Source organism: Salmo trutta, chromosome 24 (genome assembly GCF_901001165.1).
Source record: "Salmo trutta chromosome 24, fSalTru1.1, whole genome shotgun sequence".
In the NCBI taxonomy this organism is placed as follows: Eukaryota; Metazoa; Chordata; class Actinopteri; order Salmoniformes; family Salmonidae; genus Salmo; species Salmo trutta.
Window position 1 is genome coordinate 10,776,001 of NC_042980.1, and position 26,631 is coordinate 10,802,631.

At 43.3% G+C, this 26,631-nt stretch overlaps 1 protein-coding gene across 2 annotated transcripts in view; it reads left to right on the forward strand.

Moving 5' to 3' along the window:
- The first annotated feature begins 7,850 nt into the window (after positions 1-7,850).
- Positions 7,851-26,631, forward strand: part of LOC115160677 (acid-sensing ion channel 4-A) — a 99,508-nt gene continuing 80,727 nt past the window's right edge. The window contains exon 1 of one of the 2 annotated variants that reach the window (XM_029710927.1): positions 7,851-8,786. In XM_029710927.1, coding sequence (XP_029566787.1) covers positions 8,211-8,786 — 576 coding nt within the window. In that variant the 5' untranslated portion in view covers positions 7,851-8,210. The remainder of the gene's footprint in view (positions 8,787-26,631) is intronic. The other variant, XM_029710928.1, reaches the window with a different exon arrangement.

Below are 26,631 nucleotides of genomic sequence, written 5' to 3' on the forward strand. Positions count from 1 at the left end.
AGTGGAAAAAGTATCAGAATTGGGATGTATCTGTAAACACAGCTTTAGTGACAGCTTTTTGTTGTTGTTGTTATCTTCCCTTAATTTTACACCTGAATCTCCCAAACTGGGATCTATGCTATTTATTATTTTTTTAAATTGTAAATATCACCACATCTTTCAATTTCTCACAGTCCCCCATCCTCAAATGAGGAAAACCAACTAGAAATACAATATTGTTTTGCTTAAATGTAAATCTGACATTTCCCTGGCCTGTTTCAGGCAGTTGGATTGTCTGTTTGGTGCAGATAAACACCTTTGTTACTGCTTGTTACCTCACCTGCATTCAAGGAACATTTTTTAACAACTGTCAGAGAATTAATACCCCTCTATCAACAATTACATAGCCTCAGAGTCTCAAAGTTCATTTAGTTGTGTAGCAGCAAGGCTGGCTAGGGTCTGTCAGAATGTCAAACTTCATATCTCATAGTTGCACTCTTGGGAATGAATAGAAATGCCTGTGTGGAAAACATTCACCCCAAGGAAAAGTTTATTCAACAGAGATAAAAGAAAATATATTTATTCCCAAGATAAATCGAAAATATATTGAACTGCAAAACGGAAGCGCAACATTCTGGATTCATTATGTAGCACAAAACTGAAATGTGAAGAGAATTCTCCAGTTCTACACTGAACAGAGATATAAACGCAACATTCAACAATTTTTAAGATTTTGCTGGGTTACAGTTCATATAAGGAAATCAGTCAATTGAAATGAATTCATTAGGCCCTAATCTATGGATTTCACATGACTGGGAATACAGATATGCATCTTTTGGTAAGAGATACCATAAAAAAAAGGTAGAGGTGTGGATCAGAAAACCAGTCAGTATCTGGTGTGATGACCACTTGCCTCATGCAGCGCGACACATCTCCTTTGCATAGAGTTAATCAGGCTGTTGATTGTGGCCTGTGGAATGTTGTCCCACTCTTCTTCAATGGCTGTGTGAAGTTTCTGGATATCGGTGGGAACTGGAACACGTTGTCATACACATCGATTCAGAGCATCCCAAACATGCTTGATGGGTGAGATGTCTGTCTAATGAGTATGCAGGCAATGGAAGAACTGAGACATTTTCAGCATCCAGGAATTGTGTACAGATTCTTGCGACATGGGGCCGTGCGTTATCATGCTGAAACATCAGGTGATGGCGGCGGATGAATGGCATGAAAATGGGCCTCATGAACTCGTCACGGTATATCTGTGTATTCAAATTGCGATCGATAAAATTCAATTGTGTTTGTTGTCCGTAGATTCTGACTGTCCGTACCATAACCCCACCACCACCATGGGGCACTCTTTTCACAACGTTGACCTCAGCAAACCGCTCACCCACACGACGCCATAATTTTACACCTGCCCGGTACAGTTGAAACCAGGATTCATCTATGAAGAGTACACTTCTCCAGCGTGCCAGTGGCCGTCGGAGGTGAGCACTTGCCCACTGAAGTCAGTTACGATGCCGAACTGCAGTCGGGTCAAGACCCTGGTGAGGACGACGAGCATGCAGATGGGCTTCCTGAGACAGTTTTTGACAGTTTATGTAGAAATTCTTCGGTTGTGCATGCCCACAGTTTCATCAGCTGTCTGAGTGGACAACTTCTTTGCTCGCTTTGAGGACAATATAGTGCCACCGACACGGCCCGCTACCAAAACCTGCGGGCTCTCCTTCACTGCAGCCAACGTGAGTAAAACATTTAAACGTGTTAACCATCGCAAGGCTGCCGACCCAGACGGCATCCCTAGCCGCGTCCTCAGAGCATGCGCAGACCAGCTGGCTGGTGTGTTTACGGACATATTCAATCAATCCTTATCCCAGTCTGCTGTTCCCACATGCTTCAAGAGGGCCACCATTGTTCCTGTTCCCAAGAAAGCTAAGGTAACTGAGCTAAATGACTATCGCCCCATAGCAATCACTTCCATCATCATGGAGTGCTTTGAGAGACTAGTCAAGGACCATATCACCTCCACCCTACCTGACACCCTAAACCCACTTCAATTTGCTTACCGCCCCAATAGGTCCACAGACAACGCAATTGCAATCACACTCCCCTAACCCATCTGGACAAGAGGAATACCTATGTAAGAATGCTGTTCATTGACTACAGCTCAGTATTTAACACCATAGTACCCTCCAAACTCGTCATTAAGCTCGAGACCCTGGGTCTCGACCCCGCCCTGTGCAATTGGGTCCTGGACTTCCTGACGGGCCGCCCCCAGGTGGTGAGGTTAGGAAACAACATCTCCACCCCGCTGATCCTCAACACTGGGGCCCCACAAGGGTGCGTTCTCAGCCCTCTCCTGTACTCCCTGTTCATCCATGACTGTGTGGCCATGCACGCCTCCAACTCAATCATCAAGTTTGCCGACGACACTACAGTGGTAGGCTTGATTACCAACAACGACGAGACGGCCTACAGGTAGGAGGTGAGGGCCCTCGGAGTGTGGTGTCAGGAAAATAACCTCACACACAATGTCAACAAAACAAAGGAGATGATCGTGGACTTCAGGAAACAGCAGAGGGAGCAACCCCCTATCCACATCGATGGGACAGTAGTGGAGGAGGTGGAAAGTTTTAAGTTCCTCGGCGTACACATCACGGACAAACTGAAATGGTCCACTCACATAGACAGCGTGGTGAAGAAGGTGCAGCAGCGTCTATTCAACCTCAGGAGGCTGAAGAAATTCGGCTTGTCACCAAAAACCCTCACAAACGTTTACAGATGCACAATCGACAGCATCCTGTCGGGCTGTATCACCGCCTGGTACGGTAACTGCTCCGCCCACAACCGCAAGGCTCTCCAGAAGGTAGTAAGGTCTGCACAACGCATCACCGGGGGCAAACTACCTGCCCTCCAGGACACCTACAGCACCCGATGTCACAGGAAGGCCAAAAAGATCATCAAGGACAACAACCACCCGAGCCACTGCCTGTTCACCTCGCTATCATCCAGAAGGCGAGGTCAGTACAGGTGCGTCAAAGCTGGGACCGAGAGACTGAAAAACAGCTTCTATCGTAAGGCCATCAGACTGTTAAACAGTCATCACTAACATTGAGTGGCTGCTGCCAACATACTGACTCAAATCTCTAGCCACTTTAATAATTAAAAATGGGATGTAATAAATGTATCACTAACCACATTAAACAATGTCACTTTATATAATGTTTACATACCCTACTTTACCGTTCGGCCATCGCTCATCCATATATTTTTATGTACATATTCTTATTCATTCCTTTACACTTGTGTGTATAAGGTAGTTGTTGTGAAATTGTTAGATTACTTTTTATATATTAATGCATGGTCGGAACTAGAAGCACAAGCATTTCGCTACACTCGCATTAACATCTGCTAACCATGTGTATGTGACAAATAAAATTTGATTTGGATGGTCTCAGATGATCCAGCAGGTGAAGAAGTCGGATGTTGAGGTCCTGGGCTGGCGTGGTTACACGTGGTCTGCGGTTGTGTGGCCGGTTGGATGTACTGTCAAATTCTCAAAAATTACTTTGGAGGCATATGGTTGTTAAATTAGCATTCAATTCTCTGGCAACAGGTCTGGTGGACATTCCTGCAGTCAGCATGCCAATTGCGCGCTCCCTCAAAGCTTGAGACATCTGTGGCATTGTGTTGTGTGACAAAACTGCACACTTTAGAGTGTCCTTTTATTGTCACCAGCACAAGGTGCACCTGTGTAATGATCATGCTATTTAATCAGTTTTTTGATATGCCACACCTGTCAGGTGGATGGATTATCTTGGCAAAGGAGAAATGCTCACTAACAGGGACGTAAACAAATTTGTGCACAACATTTTAGATAAATAAGCTTTTTGTGCATATGGAACATTTCAAGGATGTTTTATTTCAGCTCATGAAACATGGGACTAACACTCTACATGTTGTGTTTATTTTTTGTTCAGTAAACTTACATGTTGTTGATTTTGTATGTTGCATACAGTATCAAGTAATCCCTTCCATCACAATAGTTTTTTAAATGGACAAAGGTGTTGAATAGCCTGAGGCCAACGAGTGACATTTGCTCGGCTGCTGCTACCAAAATATGATATGAAATGTAATATGATATTTACTAGGGCTGAGAATTGCCAGGAACCTCACGATACCATCTTATCATGATACTTAAGTGCCGATGCGATATGTACTGTGATTCGTACAATTCTATATGTATCGCGATTCGATACTGCAATTTTATTGATATTTGACGTTCCAAGCATATTGTTCGCTTTATGTCTGCTGCAGAGAGCGCATGAGGAAATGAGTTTTGAACAGTCATGGAAATGAAAGAGCTGAAAACGTGTTGGCTCACTCGTTAAAAAGTAGATGGAGAGCAAGCTATAGAATGAAAAACACAGGCGTTTTGGGACAGATACAGCTGACTAGCGCTAGCTAACGCTATCTAAACAAATTGATACTTGGAGTCAAAGAATCTATATAATTATCATCCAAAAATAATATTGTGATGTCTTAATGTATAGATTTTTTTCCCCTAATCCCTGATATTTACCATAGTCTCTAGGGTTCACTCAGTCACTTCACTCTAGGTCTATTGAATCCTATCATCACAATAACTTTCTTTAAGGTTTTGCGATTTTTTTCCCCCCACATCTTTGAAATACACCAACCAATCAGAAATACCCTATATTCCGTGTGTGCTTTGTGCGTGAACAATGGCTGCTGAAAGGTTTGAAGTTTTTGCATCTCAACATAAAGAAGGGTATGACAAAAAGCACAAAGATGCTGAACTAAGGTACATCACATGGCAGGGAATTACCATGCTACTGGGAGTGGCAGGTGCTTCCTTTCACAGCTTATCAGTAGCACCATTTTCCTTTTCACTGGGATAAAAAGACTACAGCTACTAGCTGCTATCAAATACTAGAGCTACAGTACTGCTGGATGCACCCATTCCTCCTTATTTTTGAGCTCAAAAAATATTTTAATAATGTGATAAAAACAGCAAAAAAGTTGTTTATAATCTATGCTCAACAAAAATGCAATTCAACATGTAATGGTCCCATGTTTAATGTGATGAAATGATCCCAGACATTTTACATACGCACAAAAAGCTGATTTCCCTACAATGTTGTGCATGCTGACTGCAGGAATGTCCACCAGAGCTGTTGCCAAATAATTTCATATTCATTTCTCTACCATAAGCCGCCTTCAACGTCGTTTTAGAGAATTTGGCAATAGCTCCAACCAGCCTCACAAAAGCAGATCACATGTAACCACTCCAGCCCAGGACCTCCACATCCGGCTTCTTCACCTGTGGGATTGTCTGAGACCACCCACCCGGACAGGTGATGAAACTGTGGGTTTGCACAACCAAAGAATTTCTGCACAAACTGTGAGAAACAGGGAAGCTCATCTGCGTGATTGTCATCTTCACCAGGGTCTTGACCTGACTGCAGTTCGGTGTCGTAACCGACTACAGTGGGTAAATGCTCATCTTTGATGGCCACTGGCATGCTGGAGAAGTGTGGTCCTCACGGATTAATCACATTTTCAACTGTACCGGGCATATGGCAGACAGCGTGTATGTCGCCATGTGGGCGAGCGGTTTGCTGATGTCAACGTTGTGAACAGAGTGCCCCATGGTTGTGGTGTGGTTATGATATGGGCAGGCATAAGCTACAGACAACGAACGCAATTTAATTAAATCAATGGCAATTTCAATGTACAGAGATACTGTGATGAGATCCTAAGACCCATTGTTGTGCCATTCATCCGCCGCCATTACCTCATGTTTCAGCATGATAATGCATGGCCCCATGTCGCAAGGATCTGTACACACTTCCTGGATGCTGAAAATGTCCCAGTTCTTCCATGACCTGCATACTCATCAGACTTGTCACCCATTGAGCATGTTAGGGATGCTCTGGATCAATGTGTAGGACAGCATGTTCCAGTTCCCGCAAATATCCAGCAACTTCGCACAGCCATTGAAGAGGAGTGGGACGACATTCCACAGGCCACAATCAATGGCCTGATTAACTCAATGCAAAGGAGATGTGTGGCGCTGCATGAGGCAAATGGTGGTCACACCAAATACTGACTGGTTTTCTGATCAACGCCCCTATCTTTTTTTTAAGGTATCTGTATTCCCAGGCATGTGAAATCCATAGATTTGTGCGTCATTTCCTTGCATGAACTGTAACTCATTGACATCGTTGAAATTGTTGCGGTTTATATATTTTTTCAGTTAGTGGACTGTGTTTTTTGGGTTGTAAGATGAAAAAACCTGTCTTGGCGAAATGCAAATATAATTCTCTCCAATATGAGAAATTGTTGACTTTGCCAGATGTGGCTGCTATATTTTTTGTAGGCAGGAATGAGGGCTGTACCCCTCCCCCAGGATGATGATCAGCCTGGCCCTCTGTGTGGCTGCTGTAAAGAACCTCAGCATCTTCGGGGTATCTCTAAACAAAATACTTAATGCCCAGCAGACATCACTGCCAGAAGCATGGTTAATCCGTCTAAACATCGTTCCCACCAAGCGAATGTAATATTCCTTAGATACATTGAGATACTGTATCTGTACGGAATTATGATCAAGGGTCCATCCCTTTATGTTTGATGGGAGTAAAACCCCTTGTTGAAGTGACTACCATGACATTGATCAAGGGTCAAGGGTCAAGGGTATGGCTTCAGCAGTTACTTGAGGGCACTTTGCCAGCTCTCACTGTGGATGGGAACTTCCTTGGCTTGCACAAACTAAGCGTATATTGATTGTTCTTGTCTTTTCAATCAATATCTGAATTCTTGATCATTTCTTCTTTCTATAATTTGACAAGATTTCATGCTATTCGGTTATTAACTTTCAAAAGTCAAAAAGTTTCACTGTTTTATTTACTCGCCCCAGTCTATGTAGTGAGTGAGTAAGAAAGGGGAGGGTCAGCGGAAATATATATTTTATGAAGCTTTTAAAAGCCTCATTGTCCCAGTAGTTCCTTGTTCAATCTGTAATTATCATATTTCTCTACCCTCTTACCAACTCCACTTGAGAGGACTTGGCATATGTGTTGAACGCGTTTTAATTCATCTTCAAATATGCCTTTTTCCTCTACAGGTCCCAGCCCTGTGTGATGTGAATCACATGACTAATCCAATTTAAAGGGGAATAACATGCAATAGGGAGCCCACTTTTGTGCCTCCTATTTACATCATTTTGTTTGGCAATCTGATAATGACCATTAATAACATGAAGGCGCACACTCTAAAAGAGGAGGAGTGGGGGCGAAGTGGGGGAAATCAATACTTTATTTCAACATCTCCAGCGTCATCATGGTCCCAGATCAGAAGGCGTCCACTAATTCAAATTCGTGCTGGATCCTGTGACGCTACCATTAATTCCTGATAAGAAAGGACCGTTGTACTGCCTTCCTTAATCTCTGACAGATGCTTCAGCCGGATCGATAGTCTTTCACTTTTTTTTTTTGTTCCAAAGAGGAGATTGATTGCTAGGAGTTGCCTGGTGCTCCTTTCCACTTCTCTCACTCCTCATTATTGTTCTAATTAGGCATTCTCTGGGGATCTGTGGAGGTGGGGCATTAAAAACTAGCGACACCCCGCAATTCACATAAAGCACCGGATGTTTGGCAGAACAACCTTTGACCCCAACTTGTTACGGTCAAGGAGTAAGACCGTTTCAAACAAGTGGATTAAGCAGGAGCGGGCTGTGGGAAGCACAGGGACGTACAACGGGGGAAGTTCCAGCTCGCGCCAGTGAGGAGGAAATAATCACAATGTTGCCTTCTCATGAATTATTAAGTAGCCCCCTGCCTCTTTTAGCTTGACTCAGAATGCTGCATTTTCATCTGTGGGTCTGAAGCGGGGAGCAAGGGTGTTTTTTTGACAGCTGTATTACTGCTGATAAGCAAGACTCTGCGAGATGATCAAGTACTGAGACACGCACCCAGAACAGCAGCACAGCAGCACTATTCACTACAAGCAGTGGCAGTCTGTAGCAGCAGCAGGAGCAGTAGCAGCACTAACAGCAGCAGCAGCAACAGCAACTCTCTCGTGCCTTTTTCTTCTTCTTTGTGGAGTTGTAATCTGTTCTGAGGACAACAGCCAGAGAAGACGGGACAAGTGGATCAGGGCTGACAGCTGTCATCAAAACAACCCCAAACGCAGAGCTGGCTGCCCACATGCCGATCGAATTTGTTTGCAAAATCAAATTTGCAGAGGAGGATGAGAAGCAGAAAGGCAAGCAGGATGGGGACAAGGAGAGCCTGATTGAGGAGAGCTGCTCACCTCCAGCTAAGGACCTGGTCGGCTTCGCCAACTCCAGCTCTCTCCACGGGATTAACCACATCTTTGTCTCGGGGCGCCTGGGCATCCGGCAGACCCTCTGGGCACTTGCCTTTTTGGCTTCTCTGGCACTCTTTCTGTACCAGGCGGCAAAGTGTGCCATCTCTTACCTGGAGCACCCTCACGTCACCGCTCTGAATGAGGAAGCGAGCCCTGAGATGGTCTTTCCCGCTGTGACCATCTGCAACATCAACCGCTTCCGCTTTTCCGCTCTCACCGACGCCGACATCTACCACCTGGCTAACCTCACAGGTCTACCGCCAAAAAATCGGGATGGCCACAAGCCCACTGATTTGGACTATCCTGCGCCGGACATGCAGGACATCTTCAACCGGACGGGACATCAGCTGGACGAGATGCTGAAGAGCTGCAACTTCAGTGGACAGAACTGCTCTGCTGAGGACTTCTCTGTGGTACGTCAAAAAGTTTCCCAAAGTAGCTGACATACCCTGTGTTATGTGTTTTTGAGAAAGAACATTTAATTCAGTGTTCTTCTGAACTAAAACATTACAGATACTGAAAACACAGGGCATTAGAAAAATAAGTACACATATGTTTGGAAGTGAAATATTCTGAATTTGATCAAAAACAGATCCTTGGACACTTCTTGTTTTTGCAAAACACCTGGAGGCACGAAAGATAATGTTGGAGTCAGCTATATACTTTAAAGGTATTGTAATTTAAATTCTCTGTGTTTTAGTGTTACTTCAAGAGCCATGTGCTTTTTACTGGGAAAAGCTTAAATAAATAGGATTCAGAGCTCTGTGTCTCTGTTATCTTTCGTCATATACAGGGGAGCAACAGTTCTCTAATGATTACCTAGCGTTTGAGAATGTAACGGCATGGAACAACGGCTCTGGCTGCCCTCAAGAGAAGAATTGTTTGCAACTGAGAGAGTACACGGCCACAAAAATCACCTTTTAAAAGCTAACTTCTCTCTCCCTCATGCCCTCTCTCTCTTTCTCTGTCTGGGATTGTGGAACGGCTCCCTAGCTCTCTCAGCTCTTGTACCTTTCAGGAGGGAAGGAGTAATGTTCCACCAATGTTGTATTTCAATCTCACTGCTGTTAAGATTAAATATTTAGAGACAGACATACATGATTTTTGCATTAGCCAGATTGACTAAAAGGAATTAAACCATTTCCATAAGCTTCTCCCACATCCAGTCAGGAATGTCCTCTCTCTCTCTGTGTGTGTGTGTGTGTGTGTGTGTGTGTGTGTGTGTGTGTGTGTGTGTGTGTGTGTGTGTGTGTGTGTGTGTGTTGTGCACTATTTATTAAAGCCACAGTCCTGATAGGAGATGGATTTTTTCCTCTCTCAAGGAGGAACAGGAATATGCAATTGCTTTAGTGATGATAAAGTACTGGTGTCAAGTGTTAATAGGGTCTGTTGTACATTGATATGCTCACCTTTCTGAGACCCAAGGATTCTCTCTTATCGTGGTATTACACAGTATTAACCTTTGATATGCCAAGTTACAGACCAAGGAAATAATGACGTGTCCTCCCTGATTTATGTGGCTGTTGCAATGTATAGGCCGCTTTTTCCTCTTTTGTAGTATTTCTGATCCTAAAGAATCACTCACATAGACATTTCACTACCCCTGACATACACATTTAGTAAGATTTGTATTTTTTTATTTTAACATGCCAAGGAAAATGCCATGCATCCTAGGGGACCAGAAAGATGGGTGAAGATGGCAAAACACTGGCAGCTGTGGAGATGTGATTCCAAAAGTTTGTTTTGCACTCGGGTTCAAGCTACAGTATTTCTACACCCGCTGATGAGAATGTCCTCTGACACATTGACAGTCACTTCTCTCGCGGTACATTAATTAGGATCGTGACATCCAGGAACGGGGCTGTCCCGTGTCAGCTGTTGAAACCTCACTAGTTCCCCGGGATGGGGCGTGACTTCAGCACAGATTAAGATCCCGTAGAAAGTTCCTTAAGTTGCTGTTTTTTTTCTCTGTATAGCTCTGTGGTCTGCAATTGGGGGGTGGGGGCTGTCAGTTAGATTTGTTACAGGCTTCCTACTGCCTCCACGCATGACATGTCATTTACTGCACCCCCAAGGGCAGCAGAACTTGGAGGGAGCGTCCGTGTGAGGAGCCAGCCAGCCTGGGTTGGGAGCTCTGAGTGAGGGCAGACAGGGATGGGATGTGAGGGATGTGCTCTAGCTAGCTAACAGATGTTAAGCCCAGACACAGAGTCTCTTTCACACGGCATTTACTCCACTTTTCATGTTTGCGTGCCTCTGAGGTTTGTGGAGCAACAGAAGTGTGCACCACAGTACGTAGCTAAGGCTGAATATTTAACTAACTGAATAGAAGCATGGTTATTACAGTTGAAATGCTATCACTCACACACACTAATACGCGCACACTAACACGCACACACACTAACACACACACACACACACACACACACGTGCGCTCTCCATCTCTCTCTGTACACGCATTCATTCTTCTTCTTCTCATTGATTCGCATTTATCGGGATTGCCTTGTTGCACGGCGTTGTGAGTTTCAATGGATGGTTTGGAGGACTCCAGATGTTTTGTTCAGGTAATGACTAAGATGGCGCTCAGGAGAAGTGTCTGATGAATAGTCTCATCACGAGGCCTTTGTCGTTTCATTTTGTTACCTCAAGGAACATTCCGTCTGTCTTTATCCTTTTACTGCAGTCGGGTAAATCAGGGTCACGTAGAGTGTTTCTTGGTAGTCTTAAACAAATCTACTTTGAAACAAAGGTGTACTCAACTCACACACGTGGTTATGGGCTAATCTGTACCACGTCGGATGTGGAGTGGAAATGTATTCAGTTTTGAGTTTGCATCCCAATATTACACTTTACAGTATATACATTTACATTTACATTTAAGTCATTTAGCAGACGCTCTTATCCAGAGCGACTTACAAATTGGTGCATTCACCTTATGATATCCAGTGGAACAACCACTTTACAATAGTGCATCTAAATCTTTTAGGGGGGGGGGGTTAGAAGGATTACTTTGTCCTATCCCAGGTATTCCTTAAAGAAGCCTGAAATATAAAAAAATGTCTTGACATAGAAACATTGGATTTTCAGCGCAATTTTTGGAAATAATGTTGATTCATTTTGAAATGATGAAAAATATGAATACATTCCACCCATGAAGCCACTAGGTCATTTGATTGCAGGAAAGAGATAGTACCTTGAAACTGCCATTTTGTTTGGATCTTTCTCTACTGTTTTTAAGAAATGGTCTCTCACAACACTTGAATGGTCTCAAGTTAGACACAACGCAACATTTTTATTGAAAAATAAGTGTGTCACTGTGCGTCTGAATCGTGTGCTTTGAAATGCAATAATTGGAAAGGGGAAAAAGGAATTCAAAAAACCATGCATTTGCGCTCGAGGCACTCGAGACCCTACCAAGATAGAGATGCATAGCAATTTATTATACATTCTGGTGAAATGATTGTTGAAGGAAAATAGGCATAGTTCAAAACCTGTCTTTGTCATCCAAACACACCAGCTCCGTGGAACCGTATCGTCGGAAACGCCTTGGATGAAAGTGGACTATCAAAGACCTGTTGTTATTTTTCAGAAGATTGATAGGTGTATTTTTAGGAGCGGTTCTTCTGCATTGAAAAGAAAATGCAAAGAAAAAGACAGCTGCTGGCACAGTCATATTGTTTTACTTGTACAGACACCCAATGTTAGCCATTCCCAGGCCGTATTCAGTTCACCAACCTGTTTTCCATAGAGGTCTTGTTGTTTCAAATTGAGTCTAAGAATGTGTTGACTGGTCAACAAATAGAAAAACAAATAGATGATCTATTTTAGGATGCGATCGTACATAATTATGCATCAAAATGATTTTTGTTCCCTTTAATACCTTTGTTTGACTAGCATTTTATGCCATTTTTAATAATAAAAAAAGTCATATTATTGACTCACATGAATTAATCAGCACCAGATAGAGCTAACTCAACATGCTTTGAAAAAATATCCACATTTTATTTGTTGTTCATTTTTTGTAACCTCAGGATAATTGTTCGTTCATTGTGTGGCGCTATCGTGTAGATCTGGCAGAGAGCCTTTGGCTTTTTAAACAGGATCTTTTGGATTTGTTTGCTCTCTGTCAGCTCTGTTTTCAGCTGCATTATCAGATTTATCTCTCAGCCAGGACAGAACCCTTCTGCATATATTCATGGGGTTAACTAAGTGGCGTTGGACTTGTAATGGTGTGCAGCAACCTATGAAACCTGGGTTAACGCAGTCGTCGTTAAAGGTCCCCCATCTGCAGTTTGTCATTTCTGCGTGTTAAGTCTTTGTTGAGAGGCTGCTGTGTTTTAGTAGATAATTGAAAATCTTACGACGTGAACCTGAATGGTTCACTATTCTTGATCTCCACCTCATCTATTTTGATCATATTCTAAGTGTTGGAAGAAGGATGATGCAAATCAATAGTATGCAGAAGGGTTCGGCAAGCATGTATGGTGATGCTGTTGTTGATCCTTACCGAGGCTGACAACTGCCTAACTAGAGATCTGGGGCTTTTGTTCATACAAGCTCCAGTGAATTTCCTATAGGCAAAAAACTCCCAGTCAACAACAAAAGGCACTCTCTAGATCTGATTCCTTTGTGTCGCCCTGTGAAAAGTTTTCCCATGAACAGGTGCTCTGTGTTGTGTCTGTGTGGCTGGCACCCACTCTCTCCCGGGGTGGCATGTCTCTTTTGTCTTGGAGTGAGTGCTGCACATGAGCGCAGGAGTATGTGAATGACAGTTCCCCCCAGTGGGTTCAGCGGCTGCCCCCCCCCCCCCCCTCCCCGCATCCCTCCAGCCCCCTGATAGAGACAGAGGACTGGGGACCGTGAAAGTGACCGCTTTTCTGGAGCTCCATCTGAAACAGCCTGTCAATTAACCATACAGTTCCACTGCTGTGGGCCTCTTTCCCTCCAGTCTTCACAGCTTGCCATGCTAGTCCGCATTTGATGTACAGACTCACTCTGAATTCGGAGCCCATCTTCGGTTAGGATATGAGCAGCTCGCCTGACCAATGCACAGTCTGTATAGTTATTGCTCCTACACGTGTAAAGAATACCCTCAGTTGATCCCACATCATGCTGCTCTGATGGGGGATATGTGAAGAGTACAGTCGGTGGAACCTATTCCAGCCCTGTCCCACACACTGTCCTCCTCCTCCACGCTGCCACGCTCGCTGGAGATGAATTACAGTAAAATTGGTTCGGCTGCTTTACTCGATAGGCATCATCAACATCTAATCAGATAAATCCCACCTGTGACCAGTTACTGTATAATACAAAACCAAACAGTTTATTTTCTTTGGGGGGGGGGGGATTTGGTTTTTAAAAAAATAATTTCTGATCACATTTAAAACGTTTTACCTCTGCAATGTTTGGAGCACTAGGCTGTATATGAGATGAAGCTAGAGCTTAGGGATGGCTTTTAACTCCACGATAAAGGCTTCTAATGCTCTGGTGCAGTTAACCCCCTCTAACCCCTGGGAGTCTTTACTCACATACACATTTGTCTTCTTTTGATGACCAGTACACCAAGCTGTTGGTGGTGTGTGTGTGTGTGTGTGTGTGTGTGTGTTCCATCACAGGCTGAAGGACTTGATTCAACAAGATTGATAATAAGCCCTAACTTTGTGGCCCTCCCCCTTCCAATGGATCGATGAATCCTTCAGTCAGATTGCTTCCCAGCCCTTAAGCCTGGTGTGACTAATTATCTGGTGGCTGTGTTTTGGGCCGAGTCGCTGTTGCATTTGTTAGCGCTGCCAGAGCCCAGGTTCGAGTTAGATTTGAACATTTCTATTAAAAGAAACACAGAGTTGTTGGCCGAACTCGGTCAATATGTCAGACCTTTCCTCATTTACATGTAAAGGGTGCTCCAATGGTCTAGTACTGCTACGCATCGAACCATGAGCAGCCATTTCCACACCTCATACAATAGTGGGCTGAAAATACACCCTGCGTTCTCTATGTATGTTTTCAAAAACAGTGTTTACGGTCTCCATCGGAATACAGTAACACTGCATTCCAAGTTGCTCCCTATTCCCTTTGTGTGAGCAGTAGTCCACTATATAGGGAACAGTGCACTAAGTAATGCGCAATATAAAGAATAGGGCGTCATTCGGGTCGCAGCCTAGGTGATGATGACGAAAGCTGCTGACCAAAGATGCACTGTAAACTCTTTCCTTTCTTCAGGGGAGCAAGCCGCGAGAGTCCCCCAAATGCATTAGTGGAAATGCTTGTGAAAAATGAATCAAGCCTGCTTCTAGACCACACCAGATAATGGATGTGTGCCTCTCATTTCCTTCTAGCAGTATCACTTAATTACCTTGAAGGAGAAAGCATATTTGAACATTTCAAAGAGATTTCAATTGTAGAAACCATTGTGGCTGCGATTTGCATGGAAATGTCATTGATCACTTGGACTACCATTCAGCGGCAGGAAATAACAAGGAGCACAAATGTCATGGTAGCGTATCTACCCCCGGCGCTATCTGTATCTGCATGAGGAACTGCCTGTGCCTGGTGTATCTGCTTGGCTGGAGAATTGGCTCGCGTCCTGAATTATGTCTAATGTCACTTGGCTCGGCCCCTTGCTGATCTTTCGAGTGTGGCCTGGCCCCACACTTGCGGTACATTATCGAGCGGGATTTCACAAACAATGGATCTCAATTTCTGTGCCAATTTTATAGCGTTCTTTGCATATTTGCCACTATTGCTCAAAAGATTGACGCAAACCAGGTATGACCTCTATTGACACACAGTGCCATTGGGTGTCAGGTGTGATATTCTGTCTCGATCGATTAAATCATAACAGTGTCCCGAAGACGACACTGAACCTAGAACCTCTTCCCCTGTGAGAGAGGTTTGGTAAAGCATAGTGTTATGGCTACGTTTGAAATGGCTGTAACGAATTGTGGAACGGTTAATGACGGTGTCTTGTGTTGTCATAGAAATCCTACTAAGCAATGTTAAAGCTTTCTGAATGATATATGAAGTGGTGTAATGGAGAGTGCCTTACGGTAATGCTCAGGACCTTACGGTAATGCTCAGGACCTAACGGTAATGCTCAGGACCTGTTAATGCGGATGCCCCCCCCCTTGCCATCGTAGCAATCTTCTGCTAATTAGATGTGATCAAATGTGTGCCTGAAATATTCCTACAATTGCGTATAGTGCAATATAGGCTAGACTCTAGAAACCATTTGGCCTGATTTAATAAGCGTTTACATTATAGTGCAAAGTTTGCACCTTTTTAGTTTCAGAAGGGAATGAAACATAGTGATGATTTAGCTTCGTCCCCTTCCTCCCCTAACTTAAAACACCAGATTTATGTGGTGCACGGTAACTGTAAATGGATATCTGTTACGTTGAGTGGAGAAAGAGGGATTATATTTAAACAAAGTAAAGATGGAAATAACCTTTGAAGGTACTTTAGTTACTAATACCTAACAATAATTTTAAAAAAGGGATTGAATATATTCAAACAAAGTAAAGAGAGAATTTCTGAAGGTAGTTACTTGAACAAGGTTTTACAGTACCTTGAATAAAGTTATGCCAAGACGATTTTGATTACCGTTGATATATTTCTATTTCTGTACATAGGCTAATCTTTCCAGACAGACAATTTCTTCATGTGCCAGATGTGGAGATGTGATGTTGACAAACCACTCGACCTTCAGACGCATAAAAATGCCATCTGATTTATCTCCCGGTGCTTGATTTACCACCTCTCATTTTGTCATCCTGCTAGTACATTTCACTTATGAAGTGCTTGAGGTGCAGGAAATACATTACAGTGTAATGAACTGCACAAAAAAGCAACCAAATTACTTCCTTTTAGATTCCAATTTGATATTAATGAATGCATTTTGTGGATATACACACATTTACACAACTTAAAGTAAGCATTGTGAAACTGTTTAATTCTGGTGCTGCAGCAGATCACACGACTGGAGCCAAGACCATATCTGTGCTTGGTTGGTTCCTGGGTGGGCCGGACAGGGCCGGACTGTGTCCCTCTGGGCTGTGGTGGGATGGTCTGATCTACTCTTCCTGTCCTTTTTTCTTCTGCCTGACCCAGGGCTTTCACCTTGTCTGCGTCTCAAATAGCACCATGTTCCCCGTATTGTGCTCTACATTCGACAAGAGCCCTATAGGCCCGTATGGGCCCTAGTCAAAAGGAGTGCAGTAAATAGGAAATAGTGTGGCATTTAGGACGCGGCTCTTGGATTACCGTCTCGAGCTTTGAAGTGACATTTGTTGATATGCTGTTGATCATGACTGGATCCAAGGTCGTGACAATATGTGATGGAGCAAGGGCATCCAGCAGCATTTAGGAGGAGTGCCTTTAATTCAGTGTAGACGTTCAGAAATGATTTAGATTGAACTCATATGAACCCGGCGGAAGTAGGAGGACATGTCCTTCAGAAAGAGTCATTCAGTTCTGCTAATCATCCACCCAGTATGCTATTACCCCAACTAATTATACCACATTTTTCTGATTGTACATGTTTTTTTTGTTGTTGTCTTAATGAGTCAGATAAGCGGCATTCCTCGCTTTAATAGCAGTGTTTGATGTTGCTAGAGTTTTATTTGTTGTCTTTGTGATTGTACTCCTCCTCCCTAACAGTGTTGTCAAGAGTTATTCGGTTTATCCTAATGTATGCTGTTGAGACGGTTTTGTGCATTTCATTGTCAATATCGTGAAATAGGGCCCTGCTCCCTAAATGACGTCTCCGTTCAATAACCTATTAAAGTTGAAACACAGATAACTTGGCACGCATCAGGAAATGTCTGCTGACATTGATCCAGCGGGGAGAGGACCTAGTGGCTCCGATTAACACTGCTGTCCCTAGAGGGAAGTCCCTTTGGCCATTGATGGCAACACTGTCCTCATGTCTTGGGTTCCCCTCATGATCATAGGAACATTCTTCTTCATGAGGACCTAAGTTGGAAGTCTAAAAGGGGGTAAAGAGATACTTGGACATGGGAGAGTCCTGCCCACCACCAAACACTGTTTCTGAACACGTGTGCCAAGTGAAGAGCTTACTGGTTTGTCTCTGCTCACATCTTTATCATATATTTTTCACCTTTTAACAGCAACATCACACCAGTGAGATACTGTAGGTGAAATCCAATACACATGACTGCCTGACTTTTCTTTTAAAAGATCAGAGCAGATTCTGTGAAGAAGCACCTTGTCTTTTGTTGACGGTGAGATGCATAAAACGAGGCACTTATTTTAACAGGAAAATTCACAGCACTTTTGATGATCAGCACTTGTGTGTGTGTGTCTGTGTGTGTGTGTCTCTGTGTCTGTGTGTGCCCGCGCGCGTGTGTGTGCAGCTGATCGGATCACTTGAATGTAAACACTCTAATTAGAGCTTCTCCGTTTGTGATTTTCTCATCTAAAGATAAGTTAAGATTATATGTCCTTTCCTGGGAGAAGAATGTAAATCGCTTTTCCTCTAAATGCCCTCGGGACCCACCAAAAAAAAGATAGATCTTTTCAAATTTGTGATCTCATCCATTTCATTACAAACACCGTGATAAGGGCATCACTTAGAATAAATATGGCCATTAATGAGGTATGGCATCCCTTCCTGTCCATGTTTACGTGTGTCCTTGACATTCTCTCTGAGGCAGCATCCCAAATAGCACCCTATTCCCTATATCGTAGTGCAATACATTTGACCAGGGCCCATGGCCTTTGCCATTGGGCTGTGGTCAAAAGTAGTGCACTATACATGGAATAGGTTGCCATTTGGTCACAGAGCTTTAGAGTAAAGGAAGGAAGGTATAATAGCGTGCTTCGAAACAGATCTCCAATGTCCAGGGAAGAAATAAATGTCACGCTGCTTCACTCACAAATCACCACGCTTTTTTTTCCCCTTCGTCTTTGACCTTCACCGTCGACTCCGTTCTATGGGAAATGAACAGGATGCTAATGTTTCATTAGTATGTGTACCATAATGAAAGTTCTCCCCTGAGACTGCTTGTATAGTTTTCCATATTAGCTATAATGCCTCTGAACTGACAATTAATTAGCAAGTTGAGGTGATACGCTAATATATAAATAATCACCACGACATTGAGGAACATCAGGGAAGATAATGTGCAATAGGACCTGAGACATAGGAGTGAGATGGAGATATATTGAACGAGACTTGTCATTCTAGAAAAAAATTGCCTGCTCCTTGTGACGATAGAGGCCTGCCAATGTCATTTACGCTCGTGAATCCATTTTATTCGGGAATATTGATGATCTAATAGGTATTATCATACTTTCTGAAGAGAACTCGGGTATTATTTGACAGCTCCTGAGGAAGCGCAACAGCTATGGATCGATATCAGCAGAGTACTACGCGTGACTATATGATGATTGTACACTCCAGCTATAGTATAAAGGAGAGGAGAAAGGCTGATTTGAATGAGCGCCACGCCCCTTGGCACAGCTTTCTCTTCCCAAAGTGGTACTCGGTGAGCTCAGTGGGAAACAGAGTGGTCAGCGAGATTGCGTCTGTCCCTTGCTGTCCACTTCTGTGCTGGACCAGTTGGTTCGGGAGCTAAATCGGAGCCACCCCGTGTGCCAATTTTCCGTATGCTATTGGAGTGTTCCAAACGGGGGCGTTATCTGCCTCCTTTCCTGCCCCTCTGGACTCGGCTCGTAATGAAGTCAAGCCGATTTCCTACTCAGAAAGAGCACCTTTACACAACGGATTCACCCTTTAGTAGGTAGAAATCACAAGGCACAGACAGCATTGGACCGCCAGTCACCGCTCTCTATATCTATGTTATGGTGCATGGCATCTTTCAGGAAAAACCAGGCCTGTTTGTGGCATGTAATGTTTGTTCATAAACAAACTATAGATTTGGGATCATAATATTTATTTAAGATTTGGATCGCAAATGAACAACGAATCACAAATTAATTATTCAGCCGTCCACAAGATTAATATCATGTACTTTTTTGCTTGAATAATTCAACGTCCTGCTGGATAAATTGAGTTAAGGAAGGAAAATAAATCTGAAACCAGCGTCGTACCAAGTAGGTAAAATGATGCTCAGGAGAAGTCACCTTTAACCACGCGCCTCGTTCAAATGCAGATAATGTCGGATGAAGACCTGAGACCTCTTTACACGAAACATGTATACAGATAGACACTGAATAAATAAAAGCCTTCTTTCTCCCAAACACTGGAATAAGTTGCAGAGGATTAGCATCTCATTACGAAGGAGTGCTGTGGATTGTGGACAAAGGGGTGTGAGGGAGCAAAAGAGGGACTGGGAGAGTTCCCTCTCTGAATATGAAAGAGGTCGTGGACGCTGGGTTCCTCCCGGGAGCGCTAGATAAACATGCATTGACTATGGATTGACACCGCAACAGAGAAAATGTGCCAAAAATGGTTCTGTTATTGCGGCAAACTTGCTATGAGACATGATTACACTCCCTGCTTAGTTCCGTCCGAGGTGGTGCATCCAGGTTGGATATTTCACAGCAATGTCTCCCAACCCAAACTGTGTGAGCTGTTTGAGTAAACAATACTCTTGAGACGTTGGGCGAGACAGTTTGCCACAGAGATCTATTGGCAAAAGCTACAAGTCTCCTGCTGCTGGCCAGTCTGCGTTCTGTGCCATGAACATGCAATTGCCCTTGATTCCCCTCCCCACTGATAAGTGTACACACTCAGTCATGAGGCAAACCACGGTAGACAAACCACGTTGGCAGTAGCTACGCTGCATCTGATTCTGAAGGACAACGAATACGCTCTCCCTAATTTGGATATTGTAGTGTGTTGTGTTTATAGTTAGTTGGATAAAGCAGCCCGATGATGCAGTTCTATCTTATTTCAAGTTGCTTATGGGAAAACCTCCAGTCTGTATTCCTCTCAACTGTTTGATGAAATTTGGAAGTGGGCCCGCTCAGACTCCGCTGCTCCACTCCCCACGAGGGCTACACTAGCCTGTATCCTGGCTGATTTGGTAGGCAGATGTCTCAGGGCAGCGTGTGGGAAGGGTAGGAGTGAAATCCTAGATGGCCTCAGTGACAGACGGCGTCCCATTGCACCACTTCAAGTAATACAAACAGGAACTTCGCAAAGTGAGTTAAATTGCATGGTCACGTGACGTTGCACTTGCATCTGAAAAATTCGAAGCAATCCTTTTTCACCATTGAATGGGGAGTGAGTTGTGATTCACACAACTCATATTTGTGTTGACCAGTACACAATGGAACCAGGGTGTATCAGTAACTGTGATACATCAATTATAATGTATGGATCAGAATACACCGCTAGAGAAAGGGTGAGTTTTCTTCCACAAAGCTGCAGAATTGGAGATGTAGGAATATGTCAGTGTCTGTCTTCTCGCTATGACGGCTTACCTTGCTGTACTTATCTGCTGTTGTATACAGGGCCTTCGGAAAAGTATTCAGACCCCTTGACTTTTTCCACATTTTGCTACGTTCTTCTAAAATGGATTAAATAAAACAATTTCCTCACCAATCTACACACAGTAACCCATAATGACAAAGCAAAAACAGGTTCGTAGAAATGTATGCAAATTTATTAAAAATGAAAACCAGAAATTCCATATTTACATAAGTATTCAGACCCTTTGCTATGAGACACGAAATTGAGCTCAGGTGCATCCTGTTTCCATTGATCATCCTTGAGATGTTTCTACAACTTGATTGGAGTCTACCTGTGGTAAATTCAATTGATTGGACTTGATTTGGAAAGGCACACACCTGTCTATATAAGTCCCACAGTTGACAGTTCATGTCAGAGCAAAAGCCAAGCCATGAGGTCGGCCAAACTGAGCAATCGGGGGAGAAGGGCCTTGGTCAGGGAGGTGACCAAGAACCCGATGGTCACTCTGACAGAGATCTAGAGTTCCTCTGTGGAGATGTGAGAACCTTCCAGAAGGACAACCATCTCTGCAGCACTCCACCAATCAGGCCTTTATGGTAATGTTGCCAGACGGAAGCCAATCCTCAATAAAAGGCAGATGATAGCCCGCTTGGAGTTTGCTGAAAGGTACTGAAAGACTCTCAGACCACGAGAAACAAGATTCTCTGGTCTGATGAAACCAAGATGGACCTTTTTGGCTTGAATCCCAAGCATCATGTCTGGAGGAAACCAGGCACCACTCATCACTTGACCAATACCAGCCCTACGGTGAAGCATGGTGGTGGCAGCATCATGCTGTGGGGATGTTCTTCAGCGGCAGGGACTGGGAGACTAGTCAGGATAGAGGGAAAGATGAACAGAGCAAAGTACAGAAAGATCCTTGATGAAAATTTCTTCCAGAGCGATCAGGACCTCAGACTGGGTCGACGGTTCACCTTCCAACAGACCATCGACTCTAAACACACAGCCAAGTCAACGCAGGAGTCTCTGAATGTCCTTGAGTGGCCCAGCCAGAGCCTGGACTTGAACCCGATCGAACATGTCTGGAGAGACCTGAAAATAACTGTGCAGTGACGCTCCCTATCTAACCTGACAGAGCTTGAGAGGATCTGCAGAGAAGAATGGGAGAAACTCCCCAAATACAGGTGTGTCAAGCTTGTAGCGTCATACACAAGAAGACTTGAGGCTGTAATCGCTGCTAAAGGTGCTTCAACAAAGTACTGAGTAAAGGGGTCTGAATACTTATGTAAATATATTTCCGTTTTTTACATTTTATTCATTAGCAAAAATGTCTAAAAACCTGTTTCTGCTTTGTCATTATGGGGTATTGTGTGTAGTTTGATGAGGGAAAAAACTATTTAATACATTTTAGAATAAGGCTGTAACCTAACAAAATGTGGAAAAAGTCAAGGGGTCTGAATACTTTCCGAAGGCACTGTACATCTTAAATTTCCTCCCCATAGCAACTACCAAATTCTAGCAACATGCTTACCTGCAGGGGTGGATAATTCCTTAATCCCCCGACAATCCACTAGCATTTAGTGTGTAGGATTACAGGTGGAAATGCAGAATATTGGTGACGACCTTTGTAAACACTGACAGGATACACTTTTTTATTAATATTGCTGAAGTCGGTCGAGATTTGATTATTTAAATTACCACAGCCATTATCACCTTGGCTGCTGTAGGTTAATTCAACTCAGTCAATCTACAAACGCATAGCCTACAGTGAGGGAAAAAAGTATTTGATCCCCTGCTGATTTTGTACGTTTGCCCACTGACAAAGAAATGATCAGTCTATAATTTTAATGGTAGGTTTATTTGAACAGTGAGAGACAGAATAACAACAAAAAAAATGTCAAAAATGTTATAAATTGATTTGCATTTTAATGAGGGAAATAAGTATTTGACCCCCTCTCAATCAGAAAAATGTCTGGCTCCCAGGTGTCTTTTATACAGGTAACGAGCTGAGATTAGGAGCACACTCTTAAAGGGAGTGCTGGAGGTGGAAACATTATGCATTGGGGGTGTTTTTCTGCTAAGGGGACAGGACAACTTCACCGCATCAAAGGGACGATGGACGGGGCCATGTACCGTCAAATCTTGGGTGAGAACCCCTCCTTCCCTCAGCCAGGGCATTGAAAATGGGTCGTGGATGGGTATTCCAGCATGACAATGACCCAAAACACACGGCCAAGGCAACAAAGGAGTGGCTCAAGAAGAAGCACATTAAGGTCCTGGAGTGGCCTAGCCAGTCTCCAGACCTTAATCCCATAGAAAATCTGTGGAGGGAGCTGAAGGTTCGAGTTGCCAAACGTCAGCCTCGAAACCTTAATGACTTGGAGAAGATCTGCAAAGAGGAGTGGGACAAAATCCCTACTGAGATGTGTGCAAACCTGGTGGCCAACTACAAGTAACGTCTGACCTCTGTGATTGCCAACAAGGGTTTTGCCACCAAGTACTAAGTCATGTTTTGCAGAGGGGTCAAATACTTATTTCCCTCATTAAAATGCAAATAATTTTAGAACATTTTTGACATGTGTTTTTCTGGATTTTTTTGTTGTTATTCTGTCTCTCACGGTTTAAACCTACCATTAAAATTATAGACTGATAATTTCTTTGTCAGTGGGCAAACGTACAAAATCAGCAGGGATCAAATACTTTTTTCCCTCACTGTATTAGCTATACAATTGTAATGTTATACCCCTGAAAGATGGGAAATATGAGAAATGATTCACACTGGCACGTAGCATCAGCTACTGTTCAGTCAGTTAATGATGAATGATGAATTGCATAAAATCCTCAACTCTTTACATAGATATCTCTTTTGTCAAAATACATAGCATTCACATTTGTATTCCTAGGCATTACTAATTAACGGAGTACACAGATTATTGTATTATCACATTCACATGAACTATTAGAATATGACTTACAATTCTGTACTAATATATTTAATACTATATATATATATATATATATATATATATATATATATATATATATATATATATATACATACACACACACATACATACATACATACATACATACATACATACATACATACATACATACATACATAGTTTTTAATTGAACCTTTATTTAACTAGGCAAGTCAGTTAAGAATAAATTCTCATTTACAATGACGGCCTACCCTGGCCAAACCCGGACGACGCTAGGCCAGTTGTACGCCACCCTATGAGATTCTCAATCATGGCCGGATGTCATTCAGCCTGGATTCCAATCAGGGACTGTAGTGACGCCCCTTGCACTGAGATGCAGTGCCTTAGACCGCTGCGTCACTTGGGAGCTCAAATTAAGGGATGTAGTAGTAAAAGGTGGGTAATGGGTAAATTATAAACTCCAGTGGGTGACTGAGATGAGCCAAACAACCACCGATTATAAACAAAAACGTATTACATTTTTACAACTGTATTGTTTGCATTTTAATGTAGGCCTAAAGGGAACAGAGGCCATGTGGAGATGTTCATATTGAAACATCAACAACAAAAAATGTTGTTCCTAACTTGTTTGATATGATTTTCTCTGAGGACCCCACAGGAGGGCCCTGACCCCAAGTTTGGGAACCCCCGTTCTCTCTCTGCTTGCTTTCTCTCTCTCTATTACCCATTTCGGACAGAAGATGTGGTATTGTTACCTGTAAAAATGTTTTAAGGCAACGTTTAAATGATCCCCTTTTAAACAGCGCCTTACCACTTTCTTTATCCCTTTTATACATATCAGTAGGTTACAGGCACATTGGGATTGGTGGGGGCAGGAGGGCGTTGTTTAACCAAGAGGGCTGTTTGCATTTCAAATTAGGGAGAAACAATGGAAGTGTTAATGAATTTACCTGCAGAAAAGCAGAGAACCATTTACATAAACCTGATACCAGTATTTTGGTTAAAGGGTCTGTGAAAATGCAGGAATCATGACTAGGTCTTTAGGTGTGTTTTATTTTCAAATTTTTTTTTTTTACCACCTTCCCCTTTCAGATATAAAAACAGGCAAAAAGAAAGCAGGCATAGTACATTAGTGGGATTTCGGTCAGTGTATGAAAGGGATATCTGTCTCCTCTGCTTCCTCCTGCATGCAGCCTGCCTCTGCCTCAGCCTCACCACTGGGCGCCACATCCATGTCTGTAACCTACTCTCTGTAAAGCAAAGTTATTATTATTATTTAGCAGCCTATTTTTTTGCTCGAGCTAAAGTAGGCTTTGTTTAACATGAGCCAGCTAGAAGGAGGAAGTCAGAGGCTAAGTAATACTAGCCAGAGCCCTTCAAAGTTATTGCAATAGAAGTCTCTGCCGGCTGATAGCCACCTGATTGTAAGCGACTATTTACTAGTTGTGCACTCGTTCTCCGAAAGTATTATTTGATTGTTTTAAGGAATGTCTGTAGATAAGGAGGAAGTCGATGGACGGTTTAAAAATGGCCTTTTCTCCGACGTCTCGCAAACGGCCAGCGTCTCTAGTTGCCTACTTGAGCCCGCTCCGAGCTGGTAGTTCGTTTCATGTCTCAGGCCCTCGAGGTCTGTGCCGCGAAAGGGTGGAGTTAGCCATTTGAGAGAGTGGTGAAAGTGCTGCTAAAAAGGCAAATCTGGGACGCAAATCCAGGGGACCCAGGTGAACATAATGAACAAACCACTGTTCATGATTCCACTCGTTCACAAAGAGGCATATGCGATTAGATCAAGAATATAAATGTTCTGAGCATTGATCAACGCTGGGAGCACTATTTAGATGTTGACCTGTAGGCTAATTGATTTGTAAAACCCTTTACATGTTGCATTCATAATTTTTGTCCCATATATATATATATATATATATATATATATATGGGACAAAAATTATGAATGCAACATGTAAAGTGTTTTCCAGACACACATAAAGCTTATTTCTCTCAAATTTGGAGCATAAATTTGTTTACATCCCTGTTAGTGAGCATTTCTCCTTTGCCAAGATAATCCACCTGACAGGTGTGGCACATCAAGAAGCTGATTAAACAGCATGATCATTACACAGGTGCACATTGTTTTGGGGACAATAAAAGGCCACTCCAAAATGTACAGTTTTGTCACACAACACAATGCCACAGATGTCTCAAGTTTTTGGGGAGCGTGCAATTGGCATGCTGACTGCAGGAATGTCCACCAGAGCAGCATCTAACGTTGTTTTAGAGAATTTGGCAGTAAGTTCAACCCGGCCTCACAACCACAGACCGCGTGTAACCACATTATCCTGGGACCTCCACATCCAGCTTCTTCACCTGCGGGATCGTTTGAGACCAGCCACCCGGACAGCTGATGAAACTGTGGGTTTGCACAACCTAACATTTCCACACAAACTGTCAGAAACCGTCTCATGGAAGCTCATCTGCGTGCTCGTTGTCCTCTCCAGGGTCTTGGCCTGACTGCAGTTTGGCATCGTAACCGACTTCAGGGGGCAAATGCTCACCTCCAATGCCCACTGGCACACTGGAGAAGTGTGCTCTTCACGGATGAATTCCGGTTTCAACTGTACCGGGCAGATGGCAGACAGCATGTAAGGCGTCGCGCTGGAGAGCGGTTTGCTGATGTCAACGTTTGTAACAGACTGCCCCGTGATGACAGTGGGGTTATGATATGGGCAAGCATAAGCTACAGACAACGAACACAATTTCATTTTATCGATGGCAATTTGAATGCACAGAGATACCGTGACAAGAGTCCCATTGTCATGCCGTTCATCCGCCGCCATCACCTCATGTTTCAGCATGATAATGCACTGCCCCATGTCGCAAGGATCTGTACACAATTCCTGGAAGCTGAAAATGTCCCAG